The 27,860-nt window shown below is 35.1% G+C and overlaps 1 protein-coding gene across 1 annotated transcript in view; it reads right to left on the reverse strand.

Moving 5' to 3' along the window:
* The window catches only part of LOC117103061 (DBH-like monooxygenase protein 1 homolog), a 40,085-nt gene that overhangs the window by 4,429 nt on the left and 7,796 nt on the right, over positions 1-27,860 (reverse strand). The window contains exons 3-9 of the mRNA XM_033243537.1: positions 12,247-12,423; positions 11,996-12,082; positions 11,488-11,661; positions 10,222-10,321; positions 9,567-9,733; positions 9,282-9,339; positions 8,709-8,833 (exon numbers count right to left, since the gene is read on the reverse strand). Of these exons, the coding sequence (XP_033099428.1) occupies positions 8,709-8,833; positions 9,282-9,339; positions 9,567-9,733; positions 10,222-10,321; positions 11,488-11,661; positions 11,996-12,082; positions 12,247-12,423 (888 nt within the window). The remainder of the gene's footprint in view (positions 1-8,708; positions 8,834-9,281; positions 9,340-9,566; positions 9,734-10,221; positions 10,322-11,487; positions 11,662-11,995; positions 12,083-12,246; positions 12,424-27,860) is intronic.

Below are 27,860 nucleotides of genomic sequence, written 5' to 3' on the forward strand. Positions count from 1 at the left end.
TGCAATCACGTTGTTACCTAGCAAACGTCTGAACTGTATGGGGGAGGGGCTGCTGATGTACTGTGTAGTGGGGGACGATGAGGCATAAGACTAGGCCTAGGCCAAACTAAGACAGTGGAATTATGTGATAGAAAGTACACTTTCGGAAGAAATAAATTAAAATAAGAAAAAAAAAACAAAAAACTAAGAATAATTCATTTGCATAGGTACCTTATTTAAGTACAGTATTATACAATGCTAACAATGAGGCTCTTGTGGCCCTGGCTTGGGCAAGGCATCCATGTGCAAAGCAGTGGTGTTTGTTTATCCATAAAAGCACGCCGGGAAAGTTTGCCTTACCAGGAAAAGGTGACGTATCTAGCCTATGACGTATGCACGCTAACTAATATGAGTGTGACGTCACCAAAAATTGAATATTTTCTATTATAACCAAAATATTAATAACTACAAAGTTTCTGGGCGTAAATTCCCTTAATATGAATGAAGGGTTGCTCAACCTCCTTGCCATACAAATTACAGCTCCCACTGACGTCTCTGTCGAGAAATACGGGTAACTGAAGTTTTTCTCGCAAATCTGACTACAAAACCATATCCAAATTTCACGTTCCACTTTTGAACCTGAGTTATGCTTCGCATTTGCCGCTGAGGGCGGCGTTCCGGGACCCTGCGTCAAGACCAATTTGCATATTAGTCGACCCATCTGCACCAAGTAAGTTTACAATAACAAGTATGGAACGCCAAAAATGCCTTTAGGGACACCAAAATTGCTGGTTTTCATGACAGCCATAAAAACATATATTATGTTTACTTTACATAATCAAATATTGACTTTACCAATTGTGACATGGTCAGACGATTATTATAGTCATAAAAAATAGGTTAATTAATGTCATTTAATTACGTTTCAGGTCTAATATTGTATGACATGTTAATAATGAACCTTTTCGAGTTTCAATTTCAAGATTCCATTTATTGTCATATACAAGCTAAGTACACGAAATTTCCTTTACAGGGCGAGAATTACAGAAAAATATACCCACAGATGAAAATACAAGACAACTATAAATATAAAAGTATACAGTGCAAAAATATGCAATATATACATTACAGTTTAAGTGTAAAAGATTTAAAATATAAAAGACCGAAAAAGATATGACTATCTGGTGAATACTTTGTTAAATAGATGACAAGCATATATAGATGAATGATCGAGTAGAATCGAATAGATAGTTTCATCTGGTTTTGTAATGGTGTATATATATATATATGTATACTGTCTCTTATACACATCTAGATGTGTATATAAAATCAAACGGATATTTCAATACCTTCCTCTATCTTTATCAACATTAAAGTTATATATATATACTGTAGGTGAGGAACTGTTATAATTGCTTTTTCAGCTAGTATATAAGATTTTTTTTTTTTAAATGTTTTCCTATATAATAATAGTGTGCTTACGGTGGTCGGTATAATTCACCAAGGAACAAAGCCAAGGAAAGAATGCAGTATTTTTACCTCATACATAATTGAATGACATTAAATGACCTATTTATGACTATAATTTCCTGACCATGTCAGAAATTATACAATGGTATTGTTTACTATGTACAGTACACTTAAAACTAACATTCTTAACATTAATACAGGCTTTACATGGTGGTTATCTAGAAATTCAAAATGGCTGCTAAATGACATTGAACTAATGATATCAAATGATTTTAAAATGGCTGCCATAATGACTTCTTATCAAAATAATCGAATTCTGTGAGCTTAAGTATAATATTTACATTAAAACATGACTGCTACCGAGAGGATATCACAAAATATTAAACATAAAATGACCTTGATTGACCAATTTATGACCATAATATCTATCTTAACATGTCACAAATGGTGTAAATCTTTGATCATGAAAACATAATTTTAGGCATCAGGATTCAAATTTGAAATGTTTTAAAAGCTGAGAAACATTTTTATCCATGGCAACCATTTTGAAATCCAAGATGGCCGCCAAAATTACCTTGAATAAAATATACTGTAGTTCTCATCAAAAAACTGAATTCTAAGAGGTTGAGTATGTTTCTGATGTAAAACACAACAGATACTGTAGGCCTCCGGGTTTATTAAGATGCCATACATTATTTTAACTGTAATGACATTGAATAACCCTAAATAACCTATTTATGACAATCTGACGCTGTAAAAAATTGTATGATATTATTTCTTGACCATAAAAACATATTTTTGGACATTAGAATTATAATTTGAAGTGGTTTAGAAGCGGCGATAGATAAATATATGTTTTATATGGTGGCAATTTTAAAATCCAAGATGGCGGTCGCTTTTATAATTTTATAGCATTATTCTATAAAGTAATACATGCATTGGTTGCTAAATATTAAAACACTTAGTGGCCATCTAAAAAATTACAAGTTTATTCATAATTATAACATATTATGATGACATTACGATTTTTTTTCTCTTATTTTTATCTATTTTTTCGGCCATTTTGAATAAAACGCATTTCCACATATTTCCCCTACCTGGATTTTTCTAGACTTTTAATATGTTCAAATAGGGACCTTATAGAAATGCACTGTGGTAAAATAAATTTTGTTGCAATTTTTTCAACCTTTCACTAAATTTTACGCTATCTTTCTTGTACTACTTTGTGTTCAACAGTTGACGTTATACTGGTACTGGTATAGCATTTATATTGCGCTTTTTCCTTGCGGTTATGAGGCGCACGCCAAATCTCATAGTTCATGAAAAAAACACAAGGCAGCATGCAATACAGCATAAACAGAAATTACAAACGCCACAACTGTAATGTCAAAACAATTAACAAAAGCAAAATACAACACATACAGTACAGCAGACACTATACTCAGAAAAAAAAAACAATTGGAAATACCTTGCAAACAAGTGAGTCTTGAGTGCCCGTTTGAAAATATTGGGATCAGTTGAGATTATTCCAGAGTCTGGCAGCGTGACAAAAAAAGAAAACTTACGATTCTCTTAGAATGACGCGGAACAGTAAAATGTGCAGATGAAGCGAATCGATTGGAATGTATCTGAACATGTAGGTCGAAAAAACTACATAAATACGCAAGAGAAAATCCACGGATACATTTGTGGACAAATAGAATTACCTTGAACATAATTCTGCGATTAACCGGCAGCCAATGGAGTTTATTTATGAGAGGAGCAGAGTGTGTGCGAGGTTCACATGAAAAGACCAAGCGAGTAGCAGAGTTCTGCAATCTCTGCAGTGTATCAAGATTTTTTAACAGACTACTATAATAGAGAAAGTTACAGTAATATATTCATGATAAGACTAGAGCTGACCGCTGTATGACGTGTTTCCTGGTCAATAACTCTGCGTATCCTTCCTAGATTACGCAAGTGATACCTTACACTGCTGCAGATATTGCTAACCTTCAAGTTCAAGTTTTTCTTTATTGTCACGTAAAAGTTCACATGAAATTCTCTTTCCAGGGTTAAGAAGCAGTACACCATATACACAAATATAAATAGATAAAAGGTGTTAAAATAAAGATACAATTCATTAGTAAATATAGAAAAATATAAAATAAGATACATAAGCATAGAATCTATCTACTGTATATACCCTTATATATTGCAGCTATCTCTTATGACTTGCATTGTTCAATCGAATTGCAGAAGGGAGAAATGAGTTGTTATGACGAGAGGTTTTCTTTAATGAGGGAATAATGCGACCTGATTTACTGATAGAAGTTGATATATTTACTTAGAGGGTGTGTGTTGTCATCTAATATACACTTAAATTTCCTGCTAATGATTTCAAAATAAATATTTTCCATTTCTGGGACATCCAAACCAATTATCTTACTAGATAACTTCGTAATCTTATGTAATTTACCAGCATTTTTCTTTGTTAGGCTATTGTACCATATGATACAGCAGAATGACATAATCGACTGAATCATGGCCTGGTGAAAAAGAAACAATGTATCACGGCCGACATTAAAACATCTCATTTTCCTTAAGAAGTAGAGTCTTTGTTAGGCTTTTTTATACAATTTTTCAGTGTTAGTTGACCAAGACAATTTATCATCAATCCATATTCCTAAGTACTTATATTCACTAGTAGTAGTACAAACATCAGTGTTAGTTATATTTAAAGGTGATTTTTGAGTACTATTTTTCCTGAAATCAAATACAATTTCCTTTGTTTTACTTACATTTATAATCAAGGAATTGTTACTGCACCAGTTTACTAAGTTATCAACTTCTTGTCTGTAAGCCCTCTCATCATTATCTTTTATAGTACCTGTTAGACAAGTGTCATCAGCAAACTTGACACAATTATATGACATGAGTTTGTCGCTGGTATATAATGCAAAAAGTAAGGGTGATAACACACAACCCTGTGGTGCACCAGTATTGGAAGTTATAACATCAGATAGAACATTGCCTATTCTTACACACTGTGTTCGATTCTTTAGGAAGTCCTGAATCCACAAACATAAATAGACTGAAAGACATCAGTAATTGTTTGGTTTCCTTAATTAATAGATCTTTCACTAGTTTCTCAAAACATTTAGCAATAATTTGTGTAAGTGCAATTGGCCTATAATCATTAAGTACTTTAGGTTTACTTATTTTCTTTATAGGTGATATGATAGAATTTTTCCACGATGTTGGTACTTGTGATGAATTTAACGACCAGTTAAATAGTTTACATAGGATAGGTGCTAGTTGTTTGTTACAATATTTCAATATTTTTCCTGATAAATTATCTGATCCAACTGCCTTATTAGGTTTAAGAAAACTTAAAGCTTTCTCAACAGAGTTTACATCAAAATTATAACATCATGATTTGAAGTATTAATGGTTAACCTATCATAATTATCATCATCTGTATCATATTTTGTGTCAAACCTATTAAAGAAAAAGTTGAGTTCGTTTGCAAAGTCAAATTTATGATGGCCAACTGGGATTATTCCATGTTCGGCCTTGTTACTGCTGGTTCCTATGGCTTTCTTTAATTTTTTCCAAACTTGTTTTGAGTTTCCACTTTTGAAATCGGCCTTTATCTTTTCTCCGTATTTGCGTTTTGCATCAGAGATAGCTTTATTGATTCGCTTCTGTAGTAGCTTCCTTTTAGTTTTATCAATTTTTGTGAATGGCCTTTTGTTTTTCTTTCAATAGACTTCGAATTTCGCTGTTTACCCAGGGTTTGCTATTTGGGTAGATCTTTACTGTTTTCGATGTACAGATGTTGTCTTCACAGAATTTAATATATTCAAAAATTGCATCTGTAGCTGTGTCGAGTGAGTTTGAACAAATAAAAACGTCCCAGTCTGTAGATTCTAGACAGCCTTTGATTGTTTCAATATCTTCTGTTGTAAGAACTTTAATCTTTCTGGTAATTGGCTTGGTTTGCTTCAGTTTTTGTTTATAAGCTGGAATCTGGTAGATCATTTTATGGTCCGACTGACCAATGCCTGCCTTTGGAAGTGCCTTATATGCATCCTTAATGTTTCCATAGCAGTTGTCAAGAATGTTATTGCCACGAGTTGGGAAGTTAACATACTGATAATAATGTGGTAATACTTTCTTTAGTGGACATGTATTAAAGTCACCAGTGATTAATTTGACAGCATAAGGCGATTCAGTATCCATATCGTTGCATATTTCTTGAATGTCAGAGGCATTGTTAAACCGTCAATGTTGATCTCCGAGTCAGATTTCAGAAAAGTATATTACGTTGGCCTCTCGGTATTCTTGTAAAAATAGTGTAGAAGCTTTAAATTCATCAATTTTGTTTCGTAGTGATTGGGCATTTCCCGATTAGATAGACGGTAGTGGAGCACAGAACTTACGCCGTTTCAGTCTGCATTTCAAGCCACCTCTTCTCCCACGCTTTCTTAGCTTCATGTGAGTTGTCCATTGTTGGCAATTCATCGAAGAGAGTTAGAAGGCCAGGCTTGTAAAGCCTGTCTTGTGAGTCATACCTTAGCAGCAATAGCTGTTCACGGGTGTACGATATGCGTTGAGTGAACGAGTCGTCTGGCCTGGGTGGTTAGGACGACAAACCGTTGTTAATTTCATCGAGAAATATCAGTGTACAAAGCCGTAAATGCGATAAAATGACACTTACATACATTGTAAATGTGTAAACTGTGATATTCATAAACTGTTTAATATTACATAAACTGGTAACCATAATAACCATACCCTGGATAGTAGCGCGCGCGTAGTATCAAGGTGCGTCGTGCCGACACTACATTTGTATTACCGCTTGAGGCGGGATTTACTCTGTGTTATGTATTGAAATAAAGTTGACGTGTTGAAGTTTACTCCCAGAGTCATTCTACTTTTTAATAGTCATCGAAGCTATTACATAAACTAAGTAAAAATGTATAGGACGTACATAAAAACAGGAAAATTTGATGTAAAAAACGAGACGAAAAACCTTAACCTTGGTGATCGCCCTCTGTTTAGCGCCCTCACCACCTGGAAACTCAATTCCAAGCTGGATTCAAAAGTAACCCCCAAGTTGCGTACACTTTTGGAGATAGTTATGATAGAACCATTAACACTGAGTTTAATATTCCTAACTAACTGTGATGACTGTTGATACCTACCTGTATAATTTCAGACAACAGTTCTGTATTGTCTTCATTGAGTTTCAATTTGTTTAACTAATTTGTAATCTTATCAATAGAGCGAGAAGGGCGTGGTTAGTTAAGTAATGTTGTTAAGAACCGTATTGCAAATTACTTAGAGCAGTAAATGGTTTCCAAACTTTTTTCGTTCACGGACCCCTCTGAACATGCCAAATCCTCACAGACCTCGATTTCCATATCCACCAATAAGATGGTTAATGGTTAATGGTTATTAATTTATAGAGCGCAAAATACAAAAAGTCTCTAAGCGCTATTAGGCAAGTGTAAAGATGGAACGGAAACCAAAACCACAAAATAAAAAGAAGTGAAATTTGAATACCATGCCAGCACCCAAACAGAAGTATGGGGATACGCCCTCATCGCTGGTTAGGGTTCAATCTAATTGAACTACAGTCAGCACCTATTGAGTCTCGGCCATCTCGGATTCGAGCGCCTCCTATCCTAGTTAAAGCTATAAAAGCTAGCTGGCAAGGAAATAGAAAAAAAAAATAATTAAAGGGACGAGAATAAGTGGGTCTTAAGTCGTTCTTTGAAATTGCTGACAGAAGGTTACTCACGAATAAATAAAGGTAACAAGTTCCACAACTTGGGCCCAGCAACCATAAACGATCGCTCTCCACAAGACTTTAACCGAAAGAATGGACAATAAAGATTGGTTGAGTCAGTTGTTGACCGGAGGGAACGAGTGCAAGTTGCAGAACGAACCTTAATTAATTCGGAAATGTATTGTGGTGATAACTTGTGAATCTGTCTCTTATACACATCTAGATGTGTATAAGAGACAGGGTGTATATAGGTATTTTACACAAAAAAAAAAACAAATAATGGACAAGACGAGCAGCGATGTTCATCAATAGCTGCAGCTTTCTAATTGATGTTAATGGTATTCCGTAAAGGACTCCATTACAATAATCCAATCTTGATGTAACCAATGCATGTACAAGTTTTGACGTAGTATTTTCATTTAAAAAACGCCTAACTGCCTTGATGTTGCGGAGATGGAAGGATACTAGATTAGGCATACAGATAGAAGATGATTCGCCACAAAAGTCCAACATTAAACTGTGGCATATCCTGAAATTCGAAATAGAAACCACCTCAGCCCGACCATGGTTGGGTGTTGAGGTAGAACATTTGTATGGTTATTGCACTTGCAGATCATCCGGAAATGAAATTGTCAAAATTTGAATGTAATATTTTGTTATTTCTCCATTTACTTTTATTTTTGTCAAATTTAGGGCTCCCTCCTGGTTTCTTAAATTCATGCAATATCCAGGTAAAAGCAATACAAGAGAAAAAATGGAAACAAGATGTACAGTACATTACCTAATGATTGCCACTATCTAGTGGCTCTCCTATACTAAACATCTTTACATAGAGAATACATAAAAAAATATATAATCTAAAAGATTCTGTCAGATCCAAAAAAAAATATTGGAATTAAAATATAATGCCAATTAAATAATTTACAGTAAACGAAGTCATGACTGTCAAAGGTATTTCATTATTGTCAAGATATGATCACACTATTGTAAGACAAGAACAAATAATTGAATAATGAAAAAGTTGTTCTAGTAATCTAGCGGCCCCAACATTTTTGCAGACCCCAACATTTTTTTGCGGACCCCCTGCGGACCACTTTGACTTGGCGGACCCCGATTATTGTTTACAAGCCCCTAAGGGTTCCTCGGGCCCAAGGTTAGGAACCATTGATTTAGAACATTGCATTTAGACAGGTAAGATATGTTGACACGATTGAGATGGGGCTATATATTTTTATAATCTCTTTTGTGGGTTCATTACATTTTTCTTTGTCAATTCTCTACAATCTTTATAACTTCAGCATGTATCGCTCATAAACTGAAACATTTTAGATTATATAAATATTTAAAAGTTCGCCATGAAATATTTTATAGTAAACCTACTAAGTTAGTACTAAGTCCAAGACGTATGGCTTTTTGCTAATCTCAACATTTTCCAAATATGTTGACAGATGATACTATATTATAACTTTTTAACGTAACTTACGGGTTTGACTATCCATTGATTTTTTAGCCTTCTTTCTTCTTGTAAATTGAAGTCATATGCTCTATCTCGCGTAATTTCTCCGATGTATTCGCTATTCCGAAAGTGTGTTAACCGCATACCAGTTCCTGTGTATAGTACAATATTTTAAACATTGTATAGGCCTATTGATAATAATGTAATACAGGGTGTTTATACACATCTAGATGTGTATAAGAGACAGAGATAACTTCGTAATGTATGTATGTATATATATATATATATATATATGTATATATATATATATGAATCTATTCATGTTTTAATAACATGGTGGGAGCATCAATCAATAGAAGACCATAAAATACAGCAATTGACAGTGAGTCATTAACTTAAGCTATTAGATTATATAGGTAATAATGTTATTTAAAAACTAAATTTTATAGAGAAAAGTAACTGGTATAGTGCATATTGAATTAGTGAAGTATATAATTCTAATTCTCTTATAAGTACCGGTATTTTCTTAGGGATATTAAAGAAACATTGAAATGTAATTATCTGTACACTTTATTACTCAAAACAGGTAAAATTACACACCTGCTAAATGTGCATGAAGTAAAACTGAAAATACTTTCATATCACCTTCTGTAAGTATCTACGAGTTAATAAAAATATCATTAGGTTATGCATATCACGTTGAAATAACAATTATCTGCGTCTTAACCTCATTATTCAGATCATCAATAAAATGAAAAAAAAAATGAAATGAATTTGATGTTCTTTAGCCGCAGTTATTCGCCTAATACAGGCATCAAGATTACTTACTTTTTTTAAAGATAGTTTAAACTAAAACTTTAACGATTTTAAAGCTGACTTCATCACCTTATTTGAACATTGCTTATCACACGAACCGTACACTTTAAATGAATTTTCTTTTGGTGGTATCACATACAAGCGAAATGACGGAATACCTATCATCAGTACACTTGAATCATATTGTCGAAGCTCTGGGGTGTAGTAAATACGTACACCAGATCTGTCATGAATACCTGTGCAAAATAAAATAAATAAATAAATAAAAACAATCATTAAGCCACCCTAGCCGACATGTGGTGGTTTGTGTAAGTAGAATACTTCAGTAAGTCAAATGGTAAAACAGTTGAGGATTGGGCGGCACAATTTATATATATGCACAATATAGACTCTAGTTCGAGAGGCAAGCTCGGCAAGCTTTCTCTGATAAGAACTATACACCAAATGCCCAGTGTAGACAATTTTGCTCATGTGCACTTTAAGGAAGCCAATCTATCAAGGAGAGTAGGGGGTTTCCCCGATGTACCCTGTTGTGAACAAACGATGGACGGCAATTATACAAAGGTATTTCAAAAGTTTGTAATCATTTTACAACATAGAACGGTAATGTCAGCATGTACAATCATTATGCTCTGTATGATATTGTTAATAGCATATTCGTGTTGTTTACAATAATTATTATTTAGTTAATTTCTAGTATTAATTTAATTCCATTTGATCTTACCTTTAATCAACTGTTGGTTATCGTAGTGTACTGTGAGTTGTAAGTACCTTACATCATCCACACCAATCCGAAATCCCACATGCTCTGGAAAATCTAATGGCTGAAAATGCGCAAAGTGGCACACACCTCTCCAAACATGATTATGTATTCACCGCTGTCTGTCTATCTATCTATCTATCTATCTGTATGTTGTTGTGTCGGTCTCTCTGCCTGTCTGTCTGCTTGTTAGTTTTTATTAATAAATTTAACATGGGGCTTTCCCTTCTATTGTACGTTTATATATGTGACTGCGACGTACAAAAAGCAGAACTTACTTTTATTTTGAAACCACAGATACAAAAGATACATAATATGCAGATAATATAATGTTATTTTAATATATAGGCTATTATTATTTTCAAGCTTGATTTTTTTAATTAATAAAGAAACTTTAGACCAAAACATTTGATGAAACTACATAAGTAAGAACATATGTTTAGTTTTTGGCTGGACACTAGAGAAATTACACTTATCACTATCTTTTTACATGTTTTAAAGAAAAGTGATTACGCCAACAATTCTTATCATGATTATTGTAACCACTTTGTTGCTGTAGTTATATTTGTGGCAGTTGTATGTGCAGTTGTTGTAGTTGATGTTGCAGTTTATTTTGCTGCTGGTTGCTTTAATTTCTGTTGTAGGCTTTCTTAAAAATTGTGGTTATAGTATGAATATTTGTTGTAGTTTCTGTAGTTGTTTTACTTGTTCTTGTAGTTGTTATTCGTGGCTATTGCTGCTGCTCTTGTAATTTATTTTGTTCTTGTAGTTGTTATAGTTGTTAGAATATTTCTGTTATAGTTGCTGTAATAGTTATTGTTGTTGTAGCTGTTGTAGTTGTTTGTATTTCTGCTGTAGTTACTGTTGTTGTTGCTCTTGCAGTTGTTGCTGTATTTGTTTTTATAGTTGTCGTTTTGTTGTTGCTGTTGTTGTTGTTGCAGTAGTTGTTACAGCTGTTGTTATGTAGGTAAAATATTACAGCTACTCTATAGTTGCTCTTGTTTATTTTTGTTATAGTTTTTGTTGCAGTTGTAGTAGTTGTTATAGTTGTTGTTTTATCTTAATCTGTAGCTGTCATTATTATCATTGTTATCGTCATCGTTGCCATATTCATTATTACTGTCATTATCATCATATTCATTATTATAAATAATCGCAGGAAGCGAAGTTTGCCCTGTTGAGCTTGCATTTTATTGTATTCACATTACAAGATAATATCACTACACTTACACCACCTCCAACTGCCCATGCATACATTGTTTGAGAACAGAACCTGAACTGATACATAAGATTACTTTCGCAGTTCAAACTGTTACTTCCATTGATGTTTTGCAGTCCATAGCACGAACTTAGAATCAAATGATGAACAACGCCCTCGTTTCCTGGCTGGACTATAGGTTCAATCTGAAAAGAGAACGAGACCTAGCATTATTTAGTACCAAACTATACCTATCAGCAAGTTTGGTATTTTATACAAATATATTAATAATAATTAAAATTCATTCTCAAATATGTATGACCTACCTATTTCAACAAATAATATGTAATTAAACATAGTATATCAAAGGTGTTTAGGCAAATCGCCAATTTTCCGGAAGGCTTAATTGCTAATCGTTAAATTTACGGTTCTGACTATTCAAAACAGAAACCAGTACGGTTATGCTCCGTCAGATTACTTTAATGAAAAAATACAGAGTTAAAGTGCGCAACATTAATGTGTTATGTTAAGTTTTCCTACCCTTATGATATGATGTGGTGTTAGCAGCGCTGGTAGTTCTATATGAGTGCACCAGTAGATAGTTGCCTTGTCACTTCGTACGATAGGCTGCCATAAAACAAATTTCAAACATACATTTAATACATACAGTTGTCAAGTGGCATGCTATGAAAAATATTACGTTTTTGATTAAGTATACATAGATAGATTGATAGACAGAGAAATATGTATGACATACACAATTTAACCACATTCTACATAGGCTTACTTACATTGTCGCTTAATATATCAAATGCTTTTACATCGTCTGGTAAAGATTTTAGATTTGAAGGTCTTATATCTAAGAATATGATCGGTCTTACACCTCGCCGTCGTGGACCGTGGTATGTTGCCATCATGCCTTCGGGGTCTTCGGGATGATAAGACCAAATCACTCTCACAGTATCACTCTAAAAAGAAAAAAAAAATTACATTTATTCATAGTGGTATTTTGCAGTGTTTTCCATTAAGGTTTCATATCTCGTGATCGTAAGTCCAACCACACTCTGACCATTATAAACCTGACACTGATACACCAGACTGCACTGTTGATCGGCTGTGAAGATGTTTTAAATATTGTAATATGTATTGTGAATGTTTTATAATAACATTAATGATACATCAGATCAACATTTAACTAAATATATAATGTATTTCAAAACATTAAATCTCATTATGAAATCATTCTTGGTGTCCATTCGGTTAATTCGGTTGGGTTGTAAAAAAGTCCCTAACTTTGCTTCTCTATTTCGAACATTTGGGTCCACCATTGAGCTAACAAGAATAATGATTATTAATAGCGTTTGTAAACGATGTTATTCATGCTCAGTGCGCCCTCTGTGTTAAAAGTTTTGTTTAAACAAATATCAGGCTAACCCACGTTCCGGCGATAAGGAAGGCGAGATACACAGTTGCTTATAGGCCTAAGCTGGTTCGTGTAACATTGTTCGTTGTTGAGGACAACACTATGTTCGCAAGGAACATAAGTGAAATACATTAAATCTGTAAGGATTCCCCAGGGATCGATATTCTGGAGTATTACACTAATGCTTAAACGATAGCTTAGATCTGGAATCCGGACTTTTTAGTTACAAAATACTTGAACATTTAAGCCGCTCGAGGGTCGAGCGTATCGAGCTTATTGATAGCTAATCGGCGACTGGTTGAAACAAGACTAGTATATATATAAACTGTTGGGGGCGGAATTTATCATTAAAATGTCTCAGGAAACACAGCAACTAAAACTGGAGAAGGAGAAACGCTAAGTCCGTATTAACAAGGCATGCCAATGCTTTAAAATTGCAGATGGATGGGGAATGTGATATTCAAGATATTAGAAACGTACTTGGCTAACTAGACGAGGCATTTCACAAAGTTGAAGAAAGGCATAATTCAATGATTGAGATAATAGAAGAAGATGATGTGTTTGTGCTGGAAGAGGAGTGGCTGAAAACATGCCAAGAAGAATATATTCATATTATGTGTACTGTGAGAAAGGAGTGCAAACGTTCCTGTTGCACAATGAAGGGAGAGAAAGTAACATTGGAACTGAAGTTGAAAACCCCACTGGCACTAGCAGTGCTAATGTGAGTAGTAGTAGATAGCAAGGCTACTGAAACTGTAGCAGCCAGTACAGGTAGTAGTGTTGTGAGCAGTGTAGATAGCAAGGTTACTGAAAGTGTAGCAACCAGTACAGGTAGTAATGTAAATAGCAAAGTTACTGAAAGTGTGGCAACCAGCACGGTTAGTACAGTTGTAGATTGCAAAGTTACACAAAGTGTAACAACCAGTATGGGTAGTAGTGTAGGTAACGAGGTATCGGATAGTGTAGCTATCGGCACCGTTGCAGGTGCTGTGAGCATAGATAATAAGATCTCTGATCTAAAGGGTTTAAAATTTGCCTTTGAATTGCCTAAGGCAGAGATTACAGAATTTCCGGTGACCCAGTCGATTATTGGACGTTTATACAAAATTTTGAGATAAACGTTGCTAGGAAACTGAGTGACGATGCGGCTCGATTACAATATCTTCTGCAGTTGTGTAAAGGTAGGGCAAAGTATAGTATTGACTGTTGCTTGTTGCTGGGCGCCGCTGGTTACGAACAAGCAAAGTCAATCCTCAAAAGACAGTTTGGACAACCACACCTTGTTTTACATGCCTTGATGCATTACCTATTTAGAAGGAGAAACAGAGATTAATAGCAACCTGTTTGGACGAAACATACCAAGATCGAATGTTCCCAAAGATTTGAAACCGAGAGTAAGGGCAAATTCAACAAGCACTGGCTACATAAAACTGGAGTGTAACGCATGCAAAGGTGACCACAAGATTTGGTCGTGCACAGATTTCAAGAAGATGGAGATTGATAAACGCTTGGAGGATGTGAAGTCTAGAAAACCCTGCTATAATTGTTTGTTGCCTGGCCACATAGCACTAAATTGTCGTCGAGGACAGTGTTGCACCAAATGCAGGTTCAAACACTACGAACTGATTCATTCTCCACGGCCGCAGAGTAAAAACAGGAACCCGATAGCAAGTATGGCGGCAGGACTCTCGTCAAAGGTGTATTTAAGAATTGTTCTGGTAATCGTACAGTCGAAAGTAACAAAATTACAAGCCTTTGCCTTGCTAGATAGCGGATCGGACGCAATCTTGTGTAGCGAGAAGCTAATGCAAAGGCTCACTACTCGGGGCAGACGTGTGAAGTACACAGTTTTAACCATAAATGATGAAGAAAATAAAGAGGGATTTGAAACTGACATCACAGTCAAAGGTTTGCAAGAACAGCAAGAGATCAACATGAAGGTTCTGACCGTAGATAAGCTTCCAGTGACTGCTGAAGCGGTACCAAGAAAGAAAGATCTAAAGAGGTGGAGACAGCTAGACCTCGGGTGGGCGGAGGAAATCTTAATGAACGAATTATAATTGGTGCAGATGCTCAAGAAGCATTCTGGGTGAAGGAAGAAAGGTGTGGAGGACCAAAGAAGCCATACGCCTAAAGAACTCCTTTGGGGTGGTCTATCATGGGGCCTGGAAGTGCTAAATTGAGCAGTAGGAAACAAATACACCTTATTAATGCCAACGAACGTATAATTCACCAATTGCAAAAGTCATGGGAAATAGAGAATTGCGGGCTGATTGATGAAGGCGACTCCATAGAGGATATGAGAGCGAAAACCAAAATGGATGAGACAGTTACCTTGACACCAGAAGGTAGATACTAAATAGGTCTACCATGAAAATATCCTGATACCAAGCTACCTCTGAACAAGCCATTGGCAGAAGTTAGACTGTCCCCCCTAAAGAAGAGATTAGAGAAACTTTGAAATGGGATACGCAGAGCGAATAGCAGAAGAACGAACACCTAAAGATGTATGGTATCAGCCTCATCATCCTGTTGTTCACTCACTTAAGGGAAAGCTGAGGGTAGTCTTTGACTGCGCGGCAAAGTGGAAGGGCATGTCACTAAATGATTGTTTGTTGAAAGGACCAGACTTTACCAATATTGGGCGTCTTAATAAGGTTCAGGCAAGAGAAGTTTGCAGTAGTAGCGGACATCCAGTCAATGTTCCACCAAGTGATAGTCTTGCCTGAAGACAGGAATGCACTAAGATTCCTGTGGTGGCTCAATGGCGAATTGACCAACCAGAAACCTACAAAATGAGCGTACACTTCTTCGGAGCTACCTCCTCGCCTAGTTGCGCAGAAGACAACAGCAATGAAAATGAAAATGCATTCATTCGAAAGGCGGTAACCACTGTCAAGGAGAACGTTGATGACTGCTTGGTATCAGTACATGACACGGCCGAAGCCACACAGCTAATAGAGCGTTCGAGGACGCTACTATCCAAAGGAGGTTTCAAGCTAACAAAGTGGCTAAGTAATCAGCAAACTGTACTTAGTAATATTCCAGGATGAAAGAGCAACCTCTGTTTCTACAAGCCTAGAGAAACTATCAATGGAAAGAGCTCTCGGGGTCTGTTGGAATGCGGAATCGGATGAATTTAGCCGTAAAGGATAAACCGATGACGAGGTGGGGCATATTGTCTGTTATGAGCTCAGTATACGACCCTTTGGGTTTCGCAGCTCCATTCATTTTCACTGCAAAAATGTTACTGCAAGCTATCTGTCGACGGGGTATCAATTGGGACTAGGCTCTTAGAGATGAAGAACTTAGGTCTTGGGAGAGGTGGATGAAGCATGTACTAAACATGTCAAATTTCAAAATACCAAGATGGTTGGAGCGAGAAAATGCGAAGGACGTCCAGTTACATATTTTCAGTGACGCGCCAGAAAAGGGACTCGCCGCTGTTGGGTATTTACGCACAGTGTCACAGACCGGGCATATCCTGCTCTAAGTTCCTTTTTGTTAAGACTTGTGTGAGCCCCTTGAGGTCAGTCACCATACCACGACTTGAATTGACCGCTGCCGTGTTAGCAGTAAAGTAACTATCCTATTGTTTAAAGAAGCGTTCGCTATACGTAGACTACACCCTTTGCTTAACAATGGGCTCAGAGCTTCAAAAGTGCTTTTTTTTTGTAGGTATCTTTGATCATTAGAGTAAGAATGCTTTGATCTTTTGTTTAAATCACTGCTATGTCACCTACTAGAGGTAATGTTTTGATTGGTTAACAATTTAGGTACTAGTGAATATAAGCTTGCTAACATGGATAATTTTTTCATTCCTGATGATGACATAATTAATGTTCAAATATTGAATCCCAACACGATGGCGTGTATTTCAATACTTGGAGTATGTATTATACTTTCTTTAATTCTATAATTAGCTGAAATTTAATCTTCCACGATTATGCAAGAAAATATTTGTCAATATTACTATTATTTAGTCATATGTAATGGTTCTACGATACTATAATTTTACCAGATTACACAAGTATTCAGAACAGTAACTTAAATACTCAAGTTTGAAGTTAACCTGATTAACATTGAAGTTCGAATAGTAATATAAGGTGATTTATTGTTTGTATGCAATATTCATGAGTAGTTTGTTAGATTAATATGTTACTTCGTAAATCTCATATTACTTAAATATGATGGAGGCTTGCTGACTTATATTATTCCTTTGATTACATGTTATAACCAGGAGCTTAGAATAAGTCGCCTTGGTTGATTTTTGTCATACTCAGGTAGTAGTTCAATAGGGGCGGGTATGTAAGCGACGTTATTCATGCTCAGCACGCCCTCTGTGTTAAAAGTTTGTTAGCCTATTGTAATTGACCACACGACATGAGTATTTATTTTGAGACCAATTTGTTGTTGAATTTTACTGTTTCAAACCAGAGTTATTGGATAAATATCAGAGGAGATATTGAATAAATGTCAGAGGAATAGTATCCAAACGATTTTGTGATGTTTCATGTCAGGTGTGCGTGGATAAACAAATATCAGGCTAGCCCACGTTCCGGCTATAAGGAAGGCGAGATGCACAGTTGTTTGAAGGCCTAAGCTGGTTCGTGTAACATTGTTCGTTGTCGATAACAACACCATGTTCGCAAGGAACACCGTTGAAGTTTGATTTTCGAAATCCTATTTTGTGGAACCAAAATACGTATTAAAAATGATTTTGTTATATTAAGTAGCGTCTAACACGTTGTTGCACCTTTTGTAAACATACTTTTCTGACACAACTTATCCACAACATCCAATACTCTTTTCAATATACATTAATGAATTAGCAAAATTACTTCGGCATTAATGAAACGAAAATGGGCTCTCTATTTTTTCCCGATGATGTTGTACTATTAGAAAATGATGCCAATGAGTTGCAGAGCATGTTAGACATTGCAAAATTAATGATTTTAGTAATAAATATAGATTAAGGTTTAATCATAAAAAAATCACATATATTATTTGTGGGGAAGAGAGTGAATGATAAAAGACTGGCAATTGGGTGACGTGAAGAGAATATTATTGAGGTTGACACATACAAATGTTTAGGCTGCACAATATTAAGAAATTTGTCAGATCACAAGCACATAAATGAAGTAATAAATCGAGATAATAAAATAATAGGGTATATTCAATCTATCCTAAACGATCAAGATGATTTTAAAACCGAGTTTACTACGGGGACATTCTATGGAAGGCTATTGGTATTTCCTCAATTAATTATGCTTGTTCAACGTGGTCTGGAGTTCAAAATGATATTGAACATTTAAAACGTTTACAATTAAATATGGCCAGATTTATACTTAGGGCGCCAAGATACACAAGCAAAGATGTTTTATATGCGGAATTAGAATAGCAAACTCTTGAGGCTATGCAAAACCTCCAGGGTATAAAGTTTGTAAAAAGACTTGTAAACCTTGAATCCGATCAGTGGTCACGTAAAGCACTAGAAGCCATTTAAACGCTGGAGATAAAAAGTATTAAATGGAGTTGGTTAAAACAAATTAAAGCAATTTTTTTCAAACGGTAATTATGATATTGAAATATTGATATTACAAAGCAATGTCAATAATTATTTTATTAAAGACCTAGATAAACACAGCTTATTTGAAAGTGCAATAAACAAACCATCATTTATCGGCAAATTAAATCGTTTCAAGTTATTACTTTTCTTTATGGAGGCATAGAGAAATATCTACTTGATAAGATTGATTTTAAAGGTGCAAATCTAAAATTTAAAGCACGTTCTAACACTTTGCAAATCAATGGCAGATTATCTAATTGGAGCGATGACATGGACGAGATATGCCCTTTGTGCAAATCAGAAATCGAAGATTTAAACCATTTTATATTCACTTGTAGAAGCACAGCAATTTCCAATATAAGAGTTGATCAGTGCGGACTGTCAAGGCAAGCAAGGTATACAGTGCATACCCTTGCTAAAACAAATAAAAAATATAGTAGTACAGTTTCTCCGTTTTATTTAGCATTTCGTAGTCAGGATCTTCTATATACACCTTGATTTTTCGAGTGGAATGCTATTCATTGGAATAGAAAAGCTTTTCAATGTTCGTCCTACTTTGGTACCTAGGATAAGTCACAGTCGGACCTATCGCATCGTACTTAGAATTTCCGCATGGCTGGTCTTCGATATCAGCCAATCACTTATTCAGTGAGTCAATGGAAGTCAGAGCATACCCTACAACGCTTAAATTTGCTATTGTGACAACCATGTGGTGGCGTCAGAATAGCCAATTTAACACTGGAATGGAAGCAGTGCTTCCAATAGTATGTGCGCATGCTCTTCACAGAAATCGGGACCTCAACTGCCGATCGGTTATTCTATCTATAAGCCTAATCTGAATCGATTGAAATTTAAATATATTTACAATGTTTACATACATATGACAGGTATAGAAAAAAATTCGAATTATTATTATTTGAATTGACATTTGTTAAAAAACAGGAATAAGAATTCGTTTGATGAAAAGACAACCATGCCGGTATTAAAAATAACATGCATTGTATTTTGACTATAGAATGCAACCTGATTCTATATAGTAGTAGGCTTACGAACTGTTCCTATCACTAGCAGGCCCTAGCATCAGTGGCGGGTCTTGAAATGAAATGGAGCTGATGGTGTTAGGAAGGTAAAGTGGGGGATCAGTGATTATGAGGTCATAACTCGCAAAATAAGGTGATATGAGGTTTTTTTTCAATTACTTGAGCATGCTTTGTGTGCGGGGGGGAGTAACTATTTTTTCAGGGGTAGGGGAGGACGTGCGGCCCCTTGTACATACTAGATATGCCGATACCTAGCATACCTGCATTTTACCCTACGGCCCGCCTGTGTTAAAGAGGCTTGAAAATGAATTGTATAAAACAAACCACCAAGATATTTGGAATTATTTTATTAGTAGTGATTTAAATACAAAACTGAATATGTTACTAGGCAGCGACAATGTATACGCAGAATATGAACAAATCGAAACAACCACTAATATTTTTGGCTTGTAAGTCCTTTTTAAAATGAGCATGGAAAGCCGGATGTGAAATAATTCCTACCAATTAAATAAAATATAAAAATATAAAAAAATAAAATAAAAAAAAAATAAAATAAAATTTTTATATATTTTGTATTTATTTTATCTTTTTTAACTGCTCAAAACTTTTAATTTATTTAAATACTTATATTTTAAAGGGGTTTTAGAATTTAAACAGTAATTACTCTTTTATTTCCGGTATGCATATTCGTCTTTTAAACAAATAATTCAAATATTTCTCTGCCATAATTTGAAATGTTATTATTATAATGCTCTTTTCAATGCTGAATTGAACTTAAATAATTGTCATTTTACTGTTTTTCTTCTATTGTAGTCCTACGTGTTTATACTATACTGTGCTTTAGTGTACCGGTACGAATGTACAGTGTTGTCTGAATGTTTATTGTGAACGCACCACTTGATAGTGTGTGCCACTGATAAGTATACGATTCATAATGTATTATTATAGCATCTTTAACTACTTTCGTACATTAATGTCAAGTTCAAAATTCATAACTATGCTTTAAAATCAAATAGGTCTACGTTAATTATAACATTTTATAAATTTATTTGAAAGATAATTAGGAGATAAGACCTATGGCCAAGTTACCAATTACTTGGTTTGTTTGCACTTGAGAACTTAACAAGAGTTCGCCGCAGAGTGGTAATTACAGTTTTGTAGCTAAATAATTGGCATAATTCTCTGTGTGTGCCCCAATGTCTTGATATTTTTAATTTGCTGTCAGAGTCTAATCTATGTATTTTTTTTTAAATTAATTTTAGAAAAAAAATAGTGTCTGTACACTTCAGTGGAGCTCGAAGTATATAATTTTGTTTGGATTTGGTTTTGCGAAGACGAAGTTTATTATTAAACTTATTTCATACAACAAGCAACAAACGCAACCACAATCAGATTGAGACTAACCTATAAAGATCTCTTCCAATGATTATCTTATTCTCAAAGTGTGAAAAAGTTGATCTGCGTTGAATCTGCTCATGGAATTGTAGCTAATAACTCAAAGTTGCTGTTGCAGTGTTTTTGTTTAGTTCAGGATTTGTTATAGATGACCCTCTATGTTTTGTATGGATGACCTTGTGTCATTCCAGTACTTTTTAACCATGCGACGCATAAAAATGGAGGAATAGTTGTAGCTGTTTGAGTTAAATACATCGTTTATTCTGTAATTGTTAGTTTCTGCCAAGAAGTAAGCATAATAATATATTTGTTTTTTTATAATTCATGAGTCATTAAGACTGGATAAATAATAAGATTGTTAATCATCATTTTGAGATTGATTATGCCTATCACTGATGACTATTGAATACTGAATACGAAATCCCTGTATAGTATAGTTTGATAGGCCTAGGCTAATTGATGGAGTTTCTGTATTGGTTTACAGATCGAATAAAACAAAGAGCTGGATTAAAGTTCATTATACGATATGCAGGAATTCTGGAAGTGGCTGTGAGTTTGTGTCTATATTTCTCGAAGATCCATACAATTCGATTTCCGTTCAGCGCTAACCACGGGACCCTAGAGAGTATAGATACTGTCTCTTATACACATCTAGATGTGTATAAGAGGACAGCACCCGCCAGCCATCTACGAGGAAATTGAAGGTGGTCAAGAAGAAGACGCCACAGGTCCTGACACACAGCTGACATACAAGATTGAACCGTCTTCATGCAGTTTCAAAATGAAAAAACCAAAACTGCCAACATTTGAGGGTAACATTAGAGAATTCTTCACCTTCAGGCAGGATTTTAAACATATTGTGGTACAGAGGTACTACAAAAGGGATTCGACCGCAATGTTACGTACCTGCATTAAAGGCAGGCCGCTTGAATGATAAATGGTTTGGGAGCTGATTATGATGCAGCGTGGGATTATCTTGATTCAATCTACGGAGATCCGAGGTTTATTGCCGCCATAATAATGCAGGATATAGTGAAATTTAAATCACTACATGAGGACGAGGACAACAGATTCTGTGACCTGGTGCATTTAGTTAAACGCAGCTTCAATATACTGAGAGAAGTAGGCCGACCACACGACATGCATAACAATAATGTACTAGCAATGATAGAGAAGAGAATGAATGCCAATGATAGGAAGGTGTGGCTTCGCACCATAGAAGGAGAGAAAAAAAGAAGCAACAATGGAAAACTTGTGGACCTGGATGACAGCAGAGATGAAGTCTCGAATGAGAGCAACAGCTCCACTGCGCAGCACTAGGCAGTCAGTTTCACGTACGCAGTCTGTAAATTATGTGTCTAAACCATGTAGCACACCTAATTTCAAGGGCTGGCTGGAAAAATTCAGAGCATTTGGTTGATCAGTGCCCTAAGCAAATATCAATGACACCAGTGGAATGCCTAAAAACCATGAAGAACGGTCATGCATGTTACAGCTGCTTAAAAAAAAGATTGAAGAAACCACAATGTATCTACATGCTCTAGAAGAAAACAATGTACTGTGATGAATCATGGCATTTAATGCAAGTCATTTCACCATCAATTTCTACACATGAACAGTACTCAGTCCACAAATTCCATCGGTCTTTAGTGGAAATCATAGGAAACAACAACAAACAAGATGCTGCAAACGTTCTCATAGACATGAAAGCTCAAATAACACTAATCAGAACATCTCTTCATTAAGTGAGGATGTCATGGAAGTGCAGGTGGCAGTGTTAGCAAGCTGTTTTAAGATGTTCATAGTGGACATGGTCAGGTAGATATGCTAATTGGAATCGACTACCCAAATATGCATGTAGGCGAAACAATAAATGTTGGAAATCTAGTAGCTCGTCATTCACCATTAGGTTGGATAATTATCGGTGCAGTGACAGGAGAAAAAACGCAAATAAACAAAGTATTGCATGTGAAATTATCAACACTATTTGACATGGCTGATTCCTGGACGACAGAATCTATGGGAGTTGCTGTTAAGTCATGCAGGTGTAAAGCCGACAAAATTGGCCCAGCGGAAGCAGAAGAAGCGAAAACAATTGAAGACTCATGCATGAAAGTTGGAGATCAGTGGATGATACAATATCCCTGGAAAAAAAGACCCAAATTTGTTGCCTAACAACAGACAGCAGACTGAAAGAAAATTAGAAGCCATTGAACGAAGACTTCAAAAAGATGTTGAGCTCGCAAATGATGACCAGATGAAGGCCCTGGACGACATGAATTTCGCAAGAAAAATTAGCAGAGAGGAACTAGAAAATCACAGAGGCCCAGTATATTACTTTGTCTATCACCCAGTGGTGCGTCCGCAGAAGAAGAGTACACCAGTCAGAATAGTCTTCAACTCGTCAGCAACATTTAACGGACACTGTCTTAACGAATATTGGTACGAAGGACCCGACTTACTCAACAACCTGTTCGGAGTGCTCTTGCGGTTCCGGGAAAATAGTGTTGCGATATGCAGTGACATATCAAAAATGTATAACCGAATCCTTACACCATATGAAGATCAGCTTGTGCATCTTTTTTTGTGGCGAAACATGAAGACAGATTTGCAGTCCGATGTTTATATATCAACAGTTTTCACATTTGGTGACAAGCCAGCCCCAGCGATGGCGCAGATCGCTCTGAGAAAAACAGCGGAAAACAGTAAAGAAATATTTCCACAGGCATCAGAAACTCTCAATTTAAACACTTACATGGATGATATTTGTGATTCCGTCAGCACAGTTGATAGGGCGAGAGAACTAATGAAAGAAGTGGATAGCATACTTGCAAAGGGTAGATTCAGGGTTAAGGCTTGGAATTCAAACAAAGAGATTACACCGGATCGAGGCAGAGATGAACTAAAGCAATTGGAAATGATGACCGAGGAAAAGGTTTTGGGAATTGTGGGGATCAAAAGGAGGATGTGTTCAAGTCCAAAGTGAACATTGACCTACAAAACTAAACATCATGCGAAGATAGCACAAAATTGAAATTGACAAAACGGAGAGTGTTAAGTCAAGTAGCGTGAATACTTGACCCAATCGGATTCGCTACACCCATCTTGATTCGAGCCAAAATTGGAATTCAACGGCTATGATTCGACTGGGATCAAGACCTGCCTTGGTCTGAGCATAAAAAATGGCTCGAACTGTTCAAAGATATGGAAAATTTAAATGATGTAAATGTAAATCGATATCTAACACTACCTAACGCTACGAGACTGCTAAAACTTTGCATGTTTTCAGATGCATGCATTTGGGGCATGTGCTTATGATAGATGGAAAACCAATGAAGGGTCATACGAACTTAAAAGTCCCTGAGCACATTTGTAAAGGACAGAATAATCTGGTAATATGTCCATCTCATATCATCAAAGACATCCTGTACTGCTGTCCAGAGATCACCACATTTCGTTATTGATAAGAAGGGCACATGAAGAAGGGCATTATGGAGCAGCAACAACCGATGCTATGGTTCGTAGGAGATACTGGATCATAGGCGTTACAAGATTTGTAAAGTCTGTGAAGTTTAGATGTATCAAGTACCGAACTTTCAGACACAAAACAGAAACTCAGATAATGGCTAACCTTCCATCAGAGAGGACAGCTCGATTAACGCCACCTTTTTTTTACAACGGCGTGTGACTATTTCGGTCCTTATATTGTAAAGTTATCCCGTAACAAGTAACAAAACTACAAAGCACTACGGTGTTATTTTTACATGCATGAACACCAGGGCTGTTCACTTAGAAATGGCAGTAGACTGAGTAGCAGGATTGAGTTTATGATGGTTTTGCGCCGTTTCTTTGCAATTAGAGGGTGTCCAAAGAGGATAGTTTCCAACAACGGAACCCAACTAGTAAATGCAGAAAATGAGCTTTGTGATATGGTAAAGGGTTGGCACAAAAATCAACTTAAAGACTTTGGAGCAGAGAAAGGATTGGAATAGAAATTTATAACGCCAGCTGCCCCACATCAAAACGGGTGCGCTGAAGCACTAGTTAAAACCTGCAAAGCTGCCATTAAAAGGGCGATTGGCTCTCAAGTGTTGAGTTCATTTGAACTATATACAGTTTCATTTGGTCAACCAACGTCCAATAGGGAGAATACCAAATGACCCTGATGACAGAACTTATTTATGCACTAACGATTTGTTACTGGGACTAGCATCACAGTCATGATGTTCCACAAGGACCATTTAGTGAGTCAAAGAATCCAAGGCATCGTTTGAAATTAATACAAAGCATTGTCAGTGCATTTTGGAAAAATTGGAGCAGAGGTGGAGGAGCATTATAAGCCAAAATCATAGTTTTAAGATATTGAGCAACACGCGTTTCTTGTTAGCCTTTTGTTATGGAAATGAATTATATTGAATTTTTGTGTGTAAAAGTACTAACTACACAACAGAAAAACATACTGAAGTACTTTTAATTATATATATATATATATATTTTTCTATAACCTAATCAAAATGGATATAATGCGCTTTTCCAAATTAAAACAAAAACCAATGAAGCATGAAAAATCTGATGTTAGGCAAGGCATTATATAAAGTTTTGCAGCAGAGTGCATGCATTATTCTTTACTTAAAGACTAATGAAAAATAACAAATTAAAGTGAATTTTCACAAGGACTTTTGAGTTTTAAATTCCAATATGTTTAAATAACTTAAAAACAAAACAAAAGAAAAAGTTTCTTAAGGGTTTTTGTTTATATAATTTAGCAAAATTATCGCATTCACTCTTATAAATTATTTACAAAATGTGTCTGATCTGATTTAGTAAATGTTGTCTTTCCCCTAAAATATGGTATGGTACATGTAAAATTTAAATTAAATACTATCATTAACCACTACTAAAAGAACAAGCAACAACACTGTTAATAAGTTTTTACAACATAAATAATCAGTTTATTTAAATTCACTATGAAGAATACCCGCCTTTCAATTTAATAAACAAAAAATAAATACCTAACTTCTAAACATACTTCTTCAGGCCCATTTATAAATTTCTATTTCCTTAATTTATATGAAAGTGTACTCATTTAAATATAGCTAAATATTTTAAATGTAAATTTAGCATAGGTATTATATCAAAATTCCAAGCATTGGCTTAATTTGAAAGTCTAAGTAAAACATTTTTAAGTTTGATTTTAGTTTGTTAAATGGTCTTAGTTATATTAATAATTATTAATATTACAGACTAAAATATATATTATGGCCACAATTTGTTCATGTTCATATTGCAACTTATTCTTTAAAAGATGAAGAACAATGCATTCTTCTTTTATTAATTGTACTCTGATAAAAAACAAACTTGGTATTATACCCTATTATGCCCTTCCACTAGCTAGGGAACTAATTAAATATGCATCATTGTCTTCTGTGATTGGTTGATTGCTCACTCTTCAATGCTTGGTGGATATAATGCACTCTTCCGGATATTTTTGCTTTGGTGGATGGAGATAATGCGTTACTCTCATATTATTAATTTCATATTTATAAACATTTTTTGGGGTATATGATCAATTCATATGATAGATTACATCCATAGGATGCCCCTAAGACAAAAATCTCAAAATTCTCAAAAATGGATATAATGCGTTTTTCCGAATCACGGCAGTATTGCCATCAGTTGTGCCAATGAGAAAATGGCCATTAGAGAGAAAGAATGTGCAGATTGGAGATATTGTTATTATGGAGGATAGCAATGTAGTAAATGGAAAGTGGACTATTGAAAGAATTACTGACGTTTTCCCAGGATCAGGTAGAAGAGTTAAGAATGTGAAGATAAATACTGTTAGTGGCGAATATATGCGGCCCATCACAAAAGTAGCTGTAATACTTCCAATTGAAGGATATGGAGATAATAACCCAGTAATTAGTGCCTTTCTCCTTTAAGGATTTAAATTGATTTGATAGTTGTTATTTAACCATGTTAAAAATGAGTTGATATTTAACTTTTTTGAACCGCTAGTCTGCTTTAGCTAATGGTATTTGAACATTATTGAAGTATTTTGCCAATGACTTCATGTGGGGAGGATATTTAGTTCAGGGTCTGTTATAGACGGCCCTCTATAGTATTGATGACCTTTTGTCATTCCAGTAGTTGCTACCATGCAACGCATAAGGGTGGAGGAATAATTGTAGCTGTTTGAGTTAAATACATCTTTTATTCTGTAATTGTAGTTCCTGCCAAGAAGTAAGCATAATATATTTGTTTTTACATAATTCATGAGTCATTAAGAGTGGATAAATAATAAGATTGTTAATCATCTTTTTGAGATTGATTATGCCTATCACTGATGACTATTGAATACTGAATACGATATCCCTGTATAGTATAGTTTGATTGGCCTAGGCTAATTGATGGAGTTTCTGTATTTGTTTACAGATCGAATAAAACAAAGAACTGAATTAAAGTTCATTATACGATATGCAGGAATTCTAAAAGTGGCTGTGAGTTTGTGTCTATACTTCTCGAAGATCCAGTTTTCTTATTGATGGTTTAAACAGACACCGATTGTGGTAACAAGTAATCTTAATAATCCTACCAGAGAACAACTTGTGTTTTCTTCGCAATTGTTTTTACACGTACTGAGTATTCAGTACATTTCCACGTAATGTAAGGCAAAGTTACACCTATACATAATAACTTAGTTTTTGGCTTCGTAACGCATTTAAGGTAATAATAATAATAATAATAATAATAATAATAATAATAATAATAATAATAATAATAATAATAATAATAATATTGTTACAGGTATTTAGTTTTGCGATGGAGAGTAATTTGGAACATATTTTAATTACAATTTAAATGCATGTTGTGGCACAGACTGTAAAAAAAAAGTACACTAATTAGAAATGGATTTTTGATTACAAACTAATACTATATATATATACATACATATATATATATATATATATATATGTA

Source organism: Anneissia japonica, unplaced genomic scaffold (genome assembly GCF_011630105.1).
Source record: "Anneissia japonica isolate Jap-2015-1 unplaced genomic scaffold, ASM1163010v1 scaffold287623_len557403_cov176, whole genome shotgun sequence".
Taxonomy (NCBI): Eukaryota; Metazoa; Echinodermata; class Crinoidea; order Comatulida; family Comatulidae; genus Anneissia; species Anneissia japonica.